Genomic DNA, 17,356 nt, shown 5'->3' with positions numbered 1-17,356 from the left:
AAACTTAATTTAAGATATTGCACTTACGCGATTTGTTGGTGTGGCCAACGTATTCGCTTCTTTCATGCTGCTTCCAATTACCAGTGCCAGACCTGTATTGAATGCAACACGGAGAATGAGGAATGTACAACTACTTAAATGGGGCAAAAGAAAAAGTGTGTATCGGGATCCCTATGTTTGGGCTTCAGGCGAAGTTGGTATTTCATTACTTATTGCTGTTGCAACATGTTGTTGATGACCAGATTTCCTCAGAAATCTGTCATTCTAAAGTACTCACAGTATTTTATTTGTCTTTGAGTTTATCCTCTTCAGCACTGGTAATGTTTAAGCTGCTTCTCTTGGCATGCAGTTTTAAATCCAGTGACCAGCAGAATGAAACTATAACCCTAGCAAACAGAAATCTATTGCCTTGTCAGTGCAGAGCCCCTTTATATGTGCTGAAGGGTTGAATGTTCAGCAAGCTCTCATAAAATGATTTCATGAGCACACCTGCTATCTCCTTGGTAGTCTGTTTGATTTCTGGTCGTGTGGGTAAATTTAAGTTTCATTTTATAAGGAAAAGTGAGCTCACTCCTGCTGAAAGACCTTAAGGGAAGTTTCATTCTGCACAGATATTTCACTCCTTTCTGTTCCTGAGCTGGAAAAACGTTTCCTGAGGGATCTTTTATTTGTCCCTTAGGAAACCTGGAATTGCCTCAAGACCAGATCAGAGTTAGAATTACTTAGCAGCTAAAATCTAGTTTCTGATAATGGCCTATCTGTTGGAGACGCTGGAACAGCAGAGATCCTGCACCTTGCCGCTGTCAAAACTGTCTCCTTGTAACAGAGGTGTGGACTAATTAATTGGCTTTTTCTGCTTTCAGTTTGTTCTCCTTTTTTCAGACGTTTATTTCATTTGGATTCCTTATATACAAGATATGTCTGATGCGAGGGGTGGTGGTGGTGGTGGTGGTGGTCTTTTTTGAATAACTGGTAAAGAATTAGGGCCATTGATTTCTATACCTTGTGTAAGCAGGAATTACTTTTCTGTCGATTCACAAAAATAGCAACTTCAGTACAAAGTTCAGTCCAGACTGTCACCTTTGCAGAAAAAAATGTATGCTGGGTACAGTGAAGACCTCTGCTACAACTGTCAGTGGGGCTTTTCCCTTATTAATAAAATTGATTGCAAAATAATTTCTTAGGAGGTATAGGAAGACTAAGAATCAGTTAAAACAAATTATTCATAGAATGGGGATCCTTTTTTCAAGAAGAGGAAAACCACACTGACTTCACGCTTAGGGAGGTTGTCAAGTTCTGTGCAAGTGAGAAGACAGTATCTAGTAAGAAGTTAATCATTACACTGAGGCCTGCTCTATTTAGGAGTCTCTATCAGTGTAAAACTACAATATTATGCAGAATATATTCGAATTTTCCTTGTGCTGTATTTTCAAATGCTTAAGTCTTCTGAAATAAAAGGATGCAACAAACAGTAACCAACAACCACCTCCGACGTACTATGCGCGCCCAGTAAACAGATACAGCTTTGTGCTGTAGCATCATCGTTCTCAAAGAAAGGAGGGTGGGTATGGAATGTAGCACCGCTTAGCCTTCAGACCACCAAAACCTGGCTCCTTCCATAGCTTGCTGGTCACCAGCGGGGCTATGCTGCATCCTAACCCTTTGAACGTGAGGAAATATTTACTCATAGGTTTAATGGATTACAGCCTCAGTCCACAAAGACTCACTCATGTTTTTCACCAGGAGAAATCCCACTGAAATCTTTGTAAAGTCGCGTGTGAACTTTCCTGAGAATTAGGCTTGAAAAGCCCATTCGTGCTTCTCAGTAGCCATTACTAATTGCAAAATCAAATCGTGTTGAGAGAAGCAAGGCAAAGGAAGCTTGTTTCCTGTGATTTTTCTGCCATAAATTTCTCTCATACTTCCACAACATATTACTCCTGGCTGTCTCACATGGTCCTCAGCAACTTGTAGAGTGAGCTGCCCCTGTGGCTGCATCTGGTGAGGTGCTGGTGGTTTTGGGCTGTCTGTGATAACTGATGGGCCTGTAGCCAAACAGGATAGAGAACTGTTGTTTTGTGGTGCAGCCTTTCTTTTCATGGGGTACTAACTGGAAGCTCCTTTCTACTGAATTTTATGAAACTTTTAAGAACATATTTACTTTGGATTAAACCGGCCAACTGGTTCAAAAGGCACTATGAAAATCTCCTGTGGGCCGATGCACAAAGGGTAAGATTACACAAAACCTCATTTCTTTTAACTTTTATTGTTTGTTGATTGTGTGTTTTCCTTTAAATCTCCTTAAAATACTCTAAAGGCTACTATAATGGGTTATATCCATAACCTGTTACGATTTATTTCAGTGGGGTTTTGATTAAGCTTGCATGAATCCAATCTTTTTTTCTTTTTTCACTGGTGCCCAGTGACAGGACAAGGGGTAACGGGCACAAACTTGAGCATAGGAAGTTCCATCTCAACATGAGGAGGAACTTCTTTCCTTTGAGGGTGGCAGAGCACTGGAACAGGCTGCCCAGAGAGGTGGTGGAGTCTCCGTCTCTGGAGACATTCAAAACCCGCCTGGATGCGTTCCTGTGCAACCTGCTCTAGGTGACCCTGCTGTGGCAGGGGGGTTGGACTAGACGATCTCCAGAGGTCCCTTCTAACCCCTACAATTCTGTGATTCTGTGAGATAGGAGAGAATAACTTGGCAAAGAATTCTTGGCCACATTTCTCTTTCTTTTCTGTTTTGAAATATATTCTTTCCTCTCTGTGGATGAGACTCTTGTGAATGGAAGGCCTTAAGTTTTGCCTTTTAAATTAAACTATCTGACATACCTACTGTAGTATGCAAGAGCCTAGTCAAATAGCGTAAAGGCCAGTTTAGATTTTACTGAAAGTGAAAATTCAGGAAGGATGGAATACAAAGAAACGGAAAAATCCCACACAGGGCCTGACCATGTATTGCTATAAATCAATTCAGTGGTCATGTGCTGGATGATGCCGTCTGTTTCAGCACACCCCTGAGCTGTTGTAATGCAGTAAATAGCAGACCATGATGAAAACTCTAGGCTCATTTAACACTCTGATAGATTTGTGGCAGACATCAAATGCTTGACTCTCGACCACTACATGTGAAGCTAACATTGGAGAGAAATGAGGTATTAGGAAGGTTTTTCAGCACCGGAGGCTTAGTTAAATTAAAAACTGTGTTAAATATTAAAAAAGACTGGATAACTGCTGTTTACTTACATTAATATGGGTTTGTAGAATTTACTTTTATGAATACCTGAAGTAAATGGTTAGAATCTTCTTATTCTAAATAAATTTAAATAGACTACATACAAAAGGATTTCCATCTTTTGCAAGTCTAGAATAGCCTGCCATGAAAGCTCATTCTCAGCTGCTGTGTTAAACATATCTTACACTTCTCCCATTTGTTCTGCATTTCTAATATTAATGGTTGCTTTATACTGTTGTCACTATTGCACAGTACTGCAACTTGTGAAATACCTGAGTGTCTCCACTTGGATGAAGCTGGAAACAGGAAAATAGCCTGTCACCTTCCATCCTCTTTACTGCTTATGGACTGCTTATTCCAAGAAGTCATTTAAGGTGTTGAGAACCTTGTCAATATGCTGGATTTGCTGTCATTTTACTGAAATTCCCCAAAGTAAACTTATTAGATTACTGACTGAGGCCACAGGAATGTTCCTGGTTGCTGCCCACCATTGCCAAACAGTAATTGTAAGGTACTTGACTCCATCTCAGTTTCCACAGGAACTGCTTGATGCTGCCTAGAGATACAACTTAAAGATGGTCTGAGGTGGTCATCTGGGATCAAACCCTTACCAGAGACCGGTGGGTAAGCTAGTCACTGGCTGCTCTAACTTGACAACATCATTTTGGCTGCTGGTAAAGTCCCTCATTCCTATTCAGGTGAAATTACCTGGAGCTAAATAAAACTCCAAAATGATAAGCGTATATTCCATGAGACAGACACAGGATTTTCCTTTGATTCCTGAAGAGGCAGTGGAGGTACCTGTGTGAGAAATTCGAAAGAAGGACTAGAGATTCTGGGTAAACCTGAAACACCAGTTAGACTAAACTTCGTGACTACAGCTGTGAAGCAAGAGCCTAAGTACTAAAGGGCAGAATAACTTGTTCCAGCGAACATTGTTAAGACATGCAGACTGCTGAAGGAGGAACAAAAAGGTTCAACTGCAAACCCAAGCTTGTATCGTCACCTCATGCTATTTACCTGAAGCCAACCAGAAGCAACTGAGGAACTTGCATCCAGGACTACTGGACACAGTCGGTATTATTCTTATTTATTATTCCTGTGGGGTGAAAGAAAGTGGTTATAGTATCCCCAGTGATGCTGGGCACTAGGAGGTGAAAATCCTCAGGGAGGAGCATAAAGAAGCATTGACTGGCCAGGGGTCTAACAGAGTTATGGAGAGGAGGGAGAAAAAAATTATATGATTACATATATTTAAGTAGCATGTATTATGGAACATAAAGAGAAGCTTGCAAAATGGAAAGAGAGTAAGAAGGTTTTCGAGTGAGGTGTGAGCTTAAGGAGATAAAGAAGAAGTGAAGCAGCAATGTCTTATGCATTACAGATTAATTACAGGGCTAATGAGAGAGAGAAGCTGAGATTTAGAGAAATTCTTGGGAGAAATGGTTGGGGCGAGCAGGAGAGACCTTGAGAGTGTCTTGTATCAAAATAGAAATAAATTAGGATTAGAAGAAAAAGAAGTAGGAAAATTTAGTAGAACTAGAATTAGTAGAAAAAAGAGCCTTGAATGGTCGTAAAAGAATGAGAACGGATGGTAGTAAAAGAATGAGAACGGATGGTAGTAAAAGAATGACAACGGAGGAAATACTGAAAGAATAATTGCCCAAAGGCTGTACTTGGTGAGGTCCAATTAAGCAGTGTACAGGGAATGTCCAGACGTCACAGGGTCAGCATGTGTATGATAAACATCCTGAACTGTGTCTACACCCAACAGAGCTTTTTTAGTGAGACTGGGATATATGGCACTACTCAACATCGGTTGTATACCTCCAGCACTTTCATTAAATGTTGAAGAAGTACAGAGAAATCGGGGATGATCTTGAGAGGGACTGAGGAAAGAATCTCCGGTTCTTCTACATTATTTTAATTATCTGAAAAGATTCAAGCAGGCAGGAAGAGCCAGTTTCATTGCTGCGATTTTTCCCATAACTTGATGTTCAAAGTCTGGACGCTTGGCAAATCTGCGTTTTTTAAAATTTTGAGAACATTGAGTGTTTCAAGACAACTATTGTCATTGCCTGTTCTGGAACATAAGGAGTTGATTAACTCGTTTAAAACTGACCAGAAGTGAAAAAGAGTTTGTAGAAACTGGTGCTGATCTCCCAGTACCGAGGAAAGAAAACCGGCCTGGGTAGATGAATATCTTATGCAATCTAAAGATGTTCTGAATCTTCAGCACACATGAAAGTCTTGTAATACATGTTTTCTGAAAGAAGTCAAGTATGCTTCCTATTGGCTGAGATGAAAAATGCCTTAAACAAGCATGTTCAAAGTGCTCCTTGGAGTAACTGTAGTTTGCATGTAGGAACACTGCATAAGTACTTGTTGGACAAGAATCAGGAAAACTTTGAGAGTATGTGTAAAACATTAACAAAGCGAGATTACACATCTGGTATTGCCACAGAGTTCCTTGAGGCGGGCATACAGTAAACCTCCCACAGACTTGAAGCAAAGCTCCCACAATTAGTAGTAAAGCTCCCATAGATTTGAATGCAGACTGCATATCAGTAGGTGGCAAAGGAGCAAATTTCATTTAAAAAAAAAAAGAATTCAAGAAGCATGTCACTGAAAATATATGATTATGTGACAGGTCAGCACAAGTTATGTGTATATGCATGGATCTGTGTCTGTAAATCTGCAAGCTTTTCTTAAACTTTGGGAAGAGAGGGCTAAAACCTTTTGAGAAGTCAATGATGTCTTGCCTTTTACAGTAGCAGTAGAGTTTTCCTCCTGTATTGGAACAATTACCAGCTCTGGTTTTATTTTTACACATATGAATTAGTTGAACATACAGTATCACTGACTACAAGTTTTTGGTACTGTGGAATTAAAAAATGAATAAAATTAACCTAAAGCTATTTTTAAAGTTATAAAAGTAACTTCAGTTCATTCACATGCTACTCAGAGGATGAGAGAGCGCCATAAAATGATCAGAGAACAGCCTTGTCAGGCAGGATTCCTTCCAATCTCCATCCCTTCGTTGCTGCCACAGATAATTTCTGGCCACTTCGCCATCACACCATGTCTCCTGCAGACAGAAAACTCCCCTCTGTTGCCATAACAAAAGGCAGAATTCAGGGTGGCTTATTCTGGACTTTTCTGCCCCTACAAGTCAAATCTTTACAGGATAAATAGTTGCCTGCAACGAATGGCTTAATTTGATAATAGGATTGAAACTCCTTTCTCAACCCACCCCTAAAATACATTTCTCAACTCACTGCCAATGGCAATAGAAGTACCAGTTGCCTGTATTCTATATTATAGAATCATAGAATCATAGAATGGTTCCACCCATACACACAAGCACTCATACATGTCCTATAATAGTCATCCTGCAGCCGCTGCACAACCTGTAGGCTCCCTTCTCACTGAAGGTCTCACTATTTGGCCTTGTGCCCTCCACACACATCTCCTAAGCCCCTGCCTTGAAGGTGTTGTCACACCACTGAGAGGGTACAAGTCTACTTCTGAAAGTACAAGGAGCAGGAGAAGGACTTGGGATCGCGGCACTGCGGTTTGGGGAATGAAGAAAAAAAAAAGTGATAGAACTAAAGACATTTTTAACTATCATCAGCTATCTGTGTATTAGTAAATATAACAAAGGAGCTACTGATTCATTACTGCATGCAATATTTAATTATTAGTATGCTACCTGAAGGAAGTTTGGCGTGTGCCAACTAGTACTTTTCTAGACGATTCCTGGATATTGGTCCCATTTGAAGCAGGAGTCTGGTCAACGTGACCTTCTGAAGCCAACAATTCTATGGATGTTTTGGGAGATAGTGTGGGCCAAAATCATACTCAATGGGCTGTTGGGATGTAGCCACCCCATTTCAAAGTAAAAGGCAGCCCCCACATGAGAGGCTGTGTAGATGTAGCCATTGAGGCAACAAAAAGCAGTATTGTAAAGTGCAAAAAATCCTGTTCAGTTCTTGACTGCAGGCAAGCATTACCCAACCAGTATAAAGGGGCTCTTGGCTACAAGGGGCGGATCATTCAGACTGCAGGCAGGGCTCCCTGCCTGGAGGTGCTCTTTGCTCTTCCAGCCGTGGTGTTCTGAAGATGCCAAGAAAGCCTTCCAAAACTGAGACAGCGCAGACAGTCAGGAACTTTTTTGGACAGGGCATGCTGGAGCATCCAGCCATAATGGCTGCAAAAGGGAGAACTGAATATGACATAATATGGAAGATGAGCCTCACTGCAGGAAGAACTATTTTGAAATACCTGAAGTGATCATAATTACAATAATGAGGCACCTATTAAAAAGTTGTCACTAAGTATGGTTGTAGTATCAGTAGATTCAGAAAGTAACACTAAACTATTACATCATGGCTACAGCTGGTAGTAATTAAAAAACAAGGTTTTGCTTGAGATGGCAAGGCAGGCAGCGAAGAGAAGGAAAATATCCAAGAAAGACAACAGACAATCTCTGATCTTGTTCTTTACAGTAGGATCACAGTTCCCTATATGTAAGTAAAAAAGTCTCCTGCCTCAAGGTGTTACAATTCAAAGGAATTCTTTAAAGACAGCTATGGGAAAAATAAAATTAGGGAAAGCTAAAACACGTGCCCTTGGTGCATCAGCCCAATCACATTACTTGGGACAGTAACTTCTTCCAACACCAGCTCACCCAGCTTTTGCTTGTTCAGGGTTTTCATCCTTTTCATGTTACCCAGGAGAGGTCCAGCATCTGTTAGGGAACAGAAGGTATTAAATGAATACCCACCACCAGCTAGGAAGCACACCTCAAGTTCCTCCAAATTTTCTACTTAGCCTCTCTCAGGCCCTACAGCCCTTTTTCCCCTTCAGGGTTAGTCAATGCCTCTGACCGTACCCCAAAGCTTTGCAAGAAATTCACTCTAGCTTTTGTGCAAAGACGAATCCTTCTGTTGACAAGACCAACTTGCCAGCCCATGTCATCGGGATCTCTGTCACTTGATCACGAGTGTGTCCCCTGCATGAAACAAGTATTTTGGCTGAAGTTTCTTGCCTTGCATTTGCCGCTGAGCTGGGCCTCCTGGGCAGAGATGAGGTTGCTGGTGGGAAGTGGTGGGTGACTCACCCCAGTGGCAGACGGGCAGTCTCTGGGCGTGTGGCCACGGCACCAGCCAAACCCTGGTGTCCCTTGGGGCTGTCTGTAGAGGAGCTTGGAGGGAAGGTGTAATGCCTCACACCCAGCACATTAGAAGGAGACATACATGGTAGACTCTGTTCCCAGAGTGTTTTCCGTAAGCAGCTGGGGCTGGCTGCCTGTATCTAAACTGCTGAGGTGGCGTATCAACAGGTCTTACTTTTCACAGAGCTCAGGACAGGGCATCATATTAGCAATTAAAAGCAAACGCACAAATTAGCAATTAAAAGCAAATGCACAAACCCCCTCCTGCCCAGTTATCCTGCTGCTGTGTCAGGACCCAGCTGTCCGCAGGGAATGGTGGCACTTCCCTCTCCCCGGCTGGAAATCGAGCACCCGTCAGACTTCCAGGACTGATTTCCCAGCTCTGGTCTCTCACCACGAATAGACTGATTTATGATTTCGGCTATTCTAGGCAAATCCTCCACATAAGAGAAGTTGTGGCTTGATTTGATTTGATATTTTGGGCACATATTGATGGAATCGCCAGGTCCATTGTGGGATTGAGATTTTCCCTGGTGAAACTTGCAGTCACTGCCAGTCACACTTGTCGAAGCCAAACTAAATCACAGAATCATAGAATCGTCTCAGTTGGAAGGGACCTTTAAGATCGAGTCCAACCATCAACCTAACACTGCCACAACCCACCACTAGACCATGTCCCCCAGCACCATGGCTACCCGTCTTTTAAATACCTCCAGGGATGGCGATTCCACCACTTCCCTGGGCAGCTTGTTCCAATGCTTGACAGCCTTTTCGGTGAAGAAATTTTTCGGTGAAGAAATCCCGGGCGCGGGGCTGCAGCCCAGCCCGGTGTGGTTTCGGTGGGCCTGCCCCGGTGATGCCCGCAAGATCCAGCAGGGCTGAGTCACTGGGATGACAGCATCGATTTTCACAAGTATGGAGAGAATCATGTAGCAGAACTCCCGTGACATCCATTTAATAATTTGCTGTCTTTAATGAAACTGGATAATTACAGGTAAATGTACTGGCTATGGCATCACTGCTACTTTTTTTTTTTTAAACTATTTCTTTTTGAACAGGTGCCTGTTAAATATTATTAACTTTTCAGTGGTGGTGATGGGACTACTGTTTGCTGAAGACAAACACCTTCCACACACCCACCGATGCCGCCCGCTGCCGCGTCGGACCCGGCGCCGGGGGCGAGCGCCCCCCCCCGCCCCGCCCAAATGGTACCGGCGCGGCCTCCCCCCGCCGCGCCCCGTGGTTGGGGCCGGCGCACAGGGGGCGGTGGCGGCGGGCGGCGCATGCGCAGAGCGGGCGCGTATGGCGGCTGCCCGGCTGAGGGCGGGCGTTGTGGGAACGGCGGCGGGACGGGCCTCCCGGGTCGGGTGGGACCGGGCGCTCCCGGGAGGCCGTGAGGGCGGCTTGCCGGGCCCGGGGCGCTCCCGGAGACGGGAAGGGCCGGCCCGCCATCGAGGGCAGCGCTGTGGGTGAGGAGCGGCGGGTGTGAGCGAGGTTTGTGCGGCCGGGGCCGGCCCCGCAGGGCTGCGAGAGGGGCTCGGCGGCCGCCGGGACGGGGCGGGGGGGGTTTGTTGCCGGTGTTTGTGTGGGGGAGGAGGAGCTGTCGCGGTCCTGCTGGAGCCGCGCTGTTAAGGGCCTGTTCGTGCCATCGGATTAGTGTGTTTTATCCCGGTTTTTTCCTCCAGGAGATTGCGAGGGGGCCCCTGGGGCTTCACCTTTCAGTCTGTCCTGTCAGGTGTGGGGCCCTCGGACAGGGGCTATCGGCCCTCGGACCGGAGCTATCACCCCGCCGCTCCATGTCTCGAAGGGGGACATCAGCGAGCAAAGGCCGGGGTGAGCAGTTCCCTACAGGATCTGCGTTGCCGTGGTGGCATTTGTGTCACGGTGAAGCGAGGCGGGAGCAGAGAAGCCGTGGCTGCCCCATCCCTGGAAGTGTTCAAGGCCAGGCTGGATGGGGCTTTGAGCAATCTGGCCTAGTGGGAGGTGTCCCTGCAGGGGGGTTGGAACTAGATGATCTTTAAGGTCCCTTCCAACCCAGACTATTCCATGGTGTCAGCAGGGTCTCTGTACTCAATGGTTATGGTGGCTTTTTCATGTGGCTCCCACCCAGCTCCCAAACGTGTTGTGGTTTTCAGCGTTTACAGGCTGTTGTGGGCCTGGTGGTCACGCTGATGTCGCTTAAATTGTTCATAAAATTAGCTGACATTCAAATATTTCAGTATTATCTGGCTTTTCCCTCTCCACAGATCTTGTGTGTTTGAACTACGGTGTGTTCAGGAAGCTTCAGCTAACTTGAGGCACTTACTGCTGGGCTGTTCAGTTAATTACACTAATGTTGTTAATAATACATATTAATGTTGCTTGTCTACATTCCATACTCTTCTTGCATTTTTGGAATATGTTTTCTGTTGGAAAGTGGTTTAATGTTCAGAAACTGATTGTCTTGTTTTGAGATATGATCCTGAGAGCCCTTTTCTGTGTAAGTGGTGCAATTTACTGGATTAAGTTCTTGTAGTTTTATGTCCTGGATCTGTATTTCAAATTCTAAATTGCACCCAGAGGTGTAGCATGTGGTGAAAAATCAGCGAGGGAAAAGCAGGGGAGTAGGAGAATAATGGATTAGGAGGATAACCACACATTGTTGCTGAAATACAAGTTTCATAAGTAAGAAAACAGAGGTTGCTTCTTGTATTTTCTCTTCCTCTTTCTTGCCTTCCTCCTTTGCCCTCTTCAGCTTTTGTTTCTGTGCATTACTTTGCACTTGTACAGATTTTGCAGGCCTATTTTTAATCTTAAACACATTGCTTAAGCTTTTTTTGGTCTGTCTGTGTACCTGTTTTCGGCACGGTGGTGCCTAATGGCAACAGGACCAAAGTCATAACTGCAGTGGAAGTGTGTTCTCTATAGTTTGGAAGCTATGTATATGGATGACTTAAAAATTCACTTTTTTTTTTTTTTTTTCCCCTCCTTGTCCAGATGGAAAAGAAGAGTTCATGGTTTCTGGTTTGCGTAATAGCAGAGGCTAAGTAGGCATAAAGGAGACTGTAGTGCTGGTGAGAAGTGTCAAGCCCCTTGCAAAGCCTTGCTCTGTAAAAAGAAGACATGAATCCTACAAACGATGATCCAGTGTTTGGGACCATTTTTGACTGGGACTATCTTTTATGGGAAGTTCGTTTGACATTTTTAGCTGCTGGTTTTTTAATCTACCTGGGAGTATTTCTTCTGTCTCACTGGTTGTCTTCATGGATAAGTACCACTTATCGTGCCTTGTATGCAAAGGAGAAGGTGTTTTGGAATATGGCAGTCACACGTGGTGTGTTTGGACTTCAGAGTTGTGTTGCTGGATTATGGGCTTTGCTCATAGATCCTGTTTTTCATGCTGACAAAGTGTATTCACAGCAAAAGTGGAGTTGGTTTAACTGTTTAATAGCTGCTGGATTTTTCTTGCTTGAAAATGTAGCTGTTCACATGTCCAACATTATTTTTAGAACATTTGATGTGTTCTTGGTAGTTCATCACTTGCTTGCTTTTGGTGGCTTGGCTGGTCTAGTAATTAATGTGAGATCTGGACATTATCTACCTTTGATGGGAATGTTGCTGGAGATGAGTACTCCCTCAACGTGCATTTCCTGGATGCTTCTAAAGGTAAGAACGTGATCATTTTCAAATTATGTTTGTAGCAGTTCTCATGCATCTCGCTTTTCCATTGGTAATCCGTGTGGTTTGTCTAGATAGCTTTTCATCTAAAACTGCATTCATCTAACTGATACCCATGTTATTATGATGCCCGCTTTTGTCGTGATGATGTTTCTGTGGTCCTCCACATAGGTTTCTGTGTGATGCTGTGTGCATGTGGATAGTGAGATGGTATAGATTCATTCCAAGTTTGAGATGCCGTATGCACGTAGAATATCATAGCTTTACATGAAAAAAAAAAGCCTGACAGTATGTGTATGTGAAAGCTGAGTATTTGCATTAGTTGTACAGATTCCTCTGTGCCTTATCTCAAAGTAACAATCTCACTTCTGCATACTTTCTGTTCTTGTTTTTCTAGGCTGGCTGTGCTAATACCTTTTTCTGGAAGGCAAACCAGTGGGTGATGATCCACCTGTTTCACTGCCGCATGATTCTTACTTATCACATGTGGTGGGTGTGTATTTTCAATTGGAATTCTGTGGTGGAAAACCTGGGACTTCTTCATTTTATTGTTTTATTCTCTGGATTATTTGCTGTTACACTAATACTTAACCCATACTGGACATACAAAAAAACTCAGCAACTCCTCAGCCCAACTGACTGGAACTTTGAAAATAAAACAACGGAAAATGGAAAATTAAATGGTGAAACGCATCAAAAGAAGAGGATATAACGCTGAAACAGCTGTTTCCTAATAGGGTAGCGGAAGAATACAATGCAAAGTAATTCTTCGCCCATGAACTAGAAGCTTTTGCAAGAAGTTCATTAACACAGTGATTCCTTGCTGGTAGTATTCTGTATGCACCAGAAGTATTTAAAAGCATTGTTTGTGTTTCATATGCGCATATGCGTAAGATCTTCAACCGCTTAGTTATAAATTATGTCAACAATTTTGTCAGATTGGACAGTATTTCATGATTTAGTAGTGTCATGTTCTCTAATGGTATCCTTTGTCCTAATGCTTCAAAGTGGCTTAACAGTTAATGTGTCTATTAAGCTCAGCTTGAATCAAGTTTAGCTTGAATCCTGTTTCACGTACATCAGAGATACTGATACTGGAAATTCTGTTAAGTTTTACATTAAGATCAATTATGACCCAAGTTAGGTATGCATGGATACCTAGTTCTGTGTGCCATTAAATCATTCCAAATGGCTGAATTGGTCAGTGGTAGAATGCAGTCATGGCTGGGCTTTGGGTGGGGTTTTTTTTGTTTGTTGTGTTTTGGTTTTTTTTCTTGTTTTACGTGCACTTTAGGAAGATAATTGTTTGAGTGTTCACTGTCAAAGTGAGTTGTAGTTTCCAGGTTGCCCTCATAATGGGATGAGTTCGTACCTACCACAAAAAAGCAAGTAGGAATGCAGGCATTAGTTATACTGGTGGTCTAGCTAGGTAATCAGTCTAGCTAGGTGGTCCCTTCTGGACTTGAAATCAATTAAATACAAGAGGCAATGATAGAACGTTTGACTCTCTCATCCTTGAAAAGATTGCTGGTTGATTGGTAAAGTTATTTTCTTTTTAAGTCCCACACGACAGATCATGCAATTAATTCCGCTAGTGCTCCTGTTATGGTTCCTCTTATTTTTGGAAATTCTCTGTTATAGAGGGTTTTAGAAACTGAGATGACTCCTCTGTGGAGGAAAGCCCATATTACCCCCTTTAGGAGTTCAGTTGTTGTTTTAAGTATTTTAATTTTAGTTTGAAGAACATAAAAAGTAACACTAACAGTCCTTTGCGCTTTATCTGCCACATCACTAAATCTTTCCTTGACCTAAGGAATAGGATTGCTTTTTAGATAGGAGGGGCTTGGCAAATTGTGGTGGATGTTCTCCCGCTAATAGTATTGGTCTGACGGTTACTGGGTGAAATTTTGGACAGCGGATGATGGTATAAAGATCACGATAGAAGAGAGTGACACCTAGTGGCAGGAGAATGACAAATACATTAATTAGTTTTGACACCCTTAACTATTGAGATAAAAAGCCCCTCATTTGAAACTTTGATACGTGGTGTGATGTGACTGCTACACAGGTTTATTTCCCAAAGTAATAAGACTGGGCAAGGCCAAGCTGTGAAGGATTTTAGGTCAAGACATGTGTTAGAGGCTTTGTGTACTGATCTGTGGTGGAGCAGACTGTTTTAAATATGTAAGGGAAACTCTTGTGTAAACAACCCCATTTTATTAATTTTTGGTGAGAATGTCTTGGATTTTGTTCTGAGTGAAGGGAGGAAGCTAGTGGTCAGCTTGCTGTGTTCTCTAATTCACTTTGTGTGAGCACAGAGCTGAAGGGCTGCTCTATGAGGGAGAGGAAATGTCTTACTGTTAGATCACAAGTGTATAGCTGGATCTTGTTGATAACGATCAAGTGGTGAATATCTGAAATTGCCCAGTCAAAACTATGCTTAGAGAATCCTAGTAATTTTACACAGCAACACTATCTGTTATCCTGCTGATATTCAGTAGAGAAAAGTTAAATTTTGAGCTACCTTATTATTTCTAAGCAGGCCAGAATGAGTTTGCAGCATTTTGGCAGGGTGGCCTGTCTGGATGCCATCCTACAGAAAAAAGGCTTCTCTAAAGCTGAAAATTAGGTACCTCTCCTGAGGGGTTGTGTGTGAGAGAGAGTACTGTTAAAAGTACTTCAGAAGGAAGCAGATGGATGAATTCCTCGGAAACAGAACCCAAATATATGATCCAAATGCATATCTTGCAGAATCCAAACCTCGTGGAAGATGGAGAAGTCACCAGATAACAAAATGATGGTACGCTCTATGCAGCTTAAAACTTAAAGGTTTGGATTCAGTGAAACAAGGTAGTAATTACAAAAATCCCAGATACAGAATTCTGAAGAATCCTAACAGAAGATGGAAGCGTCAGAAGAGAAATAAGTTTAGGCCAAGTGTGTAATTCTTATAGTGGCTGGCTAAAGGAGGTGAAGTTTCTATATGCTAAAATAAAACAATATGGAGGGTTGGGGTTAGTAGTGAATTTGGGACTGATAAGAGTTGAGGTGTGGTCAAAGCAGGCAGGTGGATAGTTATATCAGTGGCACTAGACCTCCAAAGTTTAATATTTTGTATTATTAATATGTATAATGTTATTAAGAGGATTTTAAATCTTTCATTAAAAGTATTTTTTATCACAGTGCAATCTTTTTAGTATGCATGTATGTGAGGTTTTTTTTGTGCAGATACTGTTATGGCACATCTCGAAAACCTTTTGCATGTCTTAACCATCTAATTAATAATACCTAAGAGCACCTGTTAACGTAAACGCTGCTAGACCTGATAGAACAAGAGAGCTATGCACTAAAGCAAATAACAGTGCTCAGTTTATTTCTGTTGGAGTGAGGGGACTTTACAGTCCAGCTAGAAATAGAGCAGGACATAAAAATACAGACAACCTTTCTTCTTCATCTTGATGGCCTACAGTTGCAGTCACCAGCTCTGTTGCACAGAACCTCTCTTTTTTTTTTATACTTGAGTGTTTTCTTCACTGCCTTTTGGCTGCTTCCTTCTAGAGGATTTTCTGGTTTATGATTGTGGATGACCCTCTCATTGCTCTGAAACAAGACTGAAAAAATTCTCTGAGGGTGTTGGGTGTCTAATTACTCATAACTAAATGCTGCTTTTCAACCCAAAGGTAGACTAGCCATAGTTAAGTTTATAAATTTTGTTAATTTGAAACTAATCCCAGTCCTGTTGGACCTGTTTTATAAGGCCTCATCTGCAATCCAATGTAGAAAAATTCACAGTCAGCTTCAGTAGTGGCTAGATCAGGTCACAGGCTGTGCTGCTGCCATGATCTGGAAAACTCTTGCATAATATGTTTTTGAGTGAATTTTTTGTTTGCCTAGGTGCAGATTAGAAACTTCATCCTGCTTTCTTGTTGGACAGGCTTATTCAAGGAGTGCTGTATTTGTCACCTTTCTGTCTGAAACTTTTTTTTTAAAAAAAAACAAACCACCACCAACAAACAAACAGAACACCAAAAAATAAACCCAAACCAAACAAAACAATGATGGGGGTGGGGTGTTTGGGGTTTGGGTTTTTGTTTGTTTGGGTTTGGGTTTTTTGAAGAAAAATGTCTAATATAAGACACCCTGGCCAGGCATATAATTCTTACTGTCCTCATATAGCATTCCTAAATCACAGTTTGTGTTTGCCTCCGTTTGTGTCCTGTCTTATGTTTTTTACAAAATCTGTCATAGTTTCCCCTTCCGCCCACCAATTTTTCTGTAAGATTCACTCTTGCTTGCGGTACTGGTCATGATCTTGCAGCCATCAAATTACCACAACAATGTCTTTGTCTAATAGTTTCCAACACGTACTGTTGGGCCCTCTTTCCACTAAATACCCATGTCCAAATCTTTCAGGATTTTTTTGGTTTTTCCTGATAACACATTAAACGCTCATGTCATGTATAGTTTATAAGATGCCTTTCTTAACCTCAGGGAGACTCCCACTAAAAGTGAATTTAGAAGTGTTCAAGTCTTAGAAGCAAATTCAAGTCTGCTCTTGTACAATAGAACATTTGCTGAATGGTGCAGCATCTTTACACTGTGTACATAAATAAAAGTATTTTATTGAATAATTGTCTACTGTGAGTTTCATTTACTGATGAAATTAATACCTTTTATTTTTTACTTGCTATTTGTAGCTTAAACAGTTTTTGCAGTGCATACACTAAAAGATGACTTGTTTATTTTGAAATATTCTGTTAAACTTGGCAAAGGTAATGTCATATCCACGGAAATAGCTATAAAACTTGGAAAATAATGTCCCTTCACCAACATTTAACATTATTAACACAAGTATGTTTAGTTACATGACTAAAACCCTAGAAGCTGTGCTATACGTAAGTATGTATTAAAAACAGTTAAAAAGCATCGCATGGAAATGACCCTTCTGGCTTGTGTATTTGAAGTGTGTTGCCTATTTTTGCATTAGGTTCTCACTGTGAAGATGCTTCATTTGGTACCACATGACACATCATGGTTTAGTATAAGCCACCTTAATTTTTAAAAAAAAAAAAAACAAAACAAACCCAAACTTGTTTCATTGCTAAATGACAAAATACAATTCTAAGCCTTAAACGTGTGTCTTGCGTGGTGCTTTGCAAGAATTAATTCCTGATGCTTTTTAGCATTAGTGAATTAAAGGAAAGTAGAGCCATTACTGGTGTTTTAATTATTCTTGTAAGAATCCACTGTGTAAGCAACTGGCTGGCATAATTTTGCTAGTGCCC

The 17,356-nt window shown here is 42.0% G+C and overlaps 1 protein-coding gene across 4 annotated transcripts; it reads left to right on the top strand.

The window, feature by feature from the left end:
- The first annotated feature begins 9,367 nt into the window (after positions 1-9,367).
- CLN8 (CLN8 transmembrane ER and ERGIC protein) lies at positions 9,368-17,356 on the top strand. Of its 4 annotated transcripts, none has more exons than XM_074581663.1 (3): positions 9,368-9,883; positions 11,391-12,059; positions 12,469-17,355. In XM_074581663.1, the coding sequence occupies exons 2-3, from the start codon at positions 11,517-11,519 to the stop codon at positions 12,781-12,783; spliced, it is 858 nt and encodes a 285-aa protein (XP_074437764.1). In that variant the 5' UTR covers positions 9,368-9,883; positions 11,391-11,516; the 3' UTR covers positions 12,784-17,355. The 4 variants fall into 4 exon arrangements, with proteins under 4 accessions (XP_074437764.1, XP_074437763.1, XP_074437767.1 ...); XM_074581662.1 differs by having other exon boundaries at positions 9,368-9,908; XM_074581666.1 differs by lacking the exon at positions 9,368-9,883 and adding an exon at positions 10,035-10,247 and having other exon boundaries at positions 12,469-17,356.

Source organism: Larus michahellis, chromosome 3 (genome assembly GCF_964199755.1).
Source record: "Larus michahellis chromosome 3, bLarMic1.1, whole genome shotgun sequence".
Taxonomy (NCBI): domain Eukaryota; kingdom Metazoa; phylum Chordata; class Aves; order Charadriiformes; family Laridae; genus Larus; species Larus michahellis.
The sequence above is the reverse complement of the archived record's forward strand: the minus strand, read 5'-3'. Positions and strand labels throughout refer to the sequence as shown.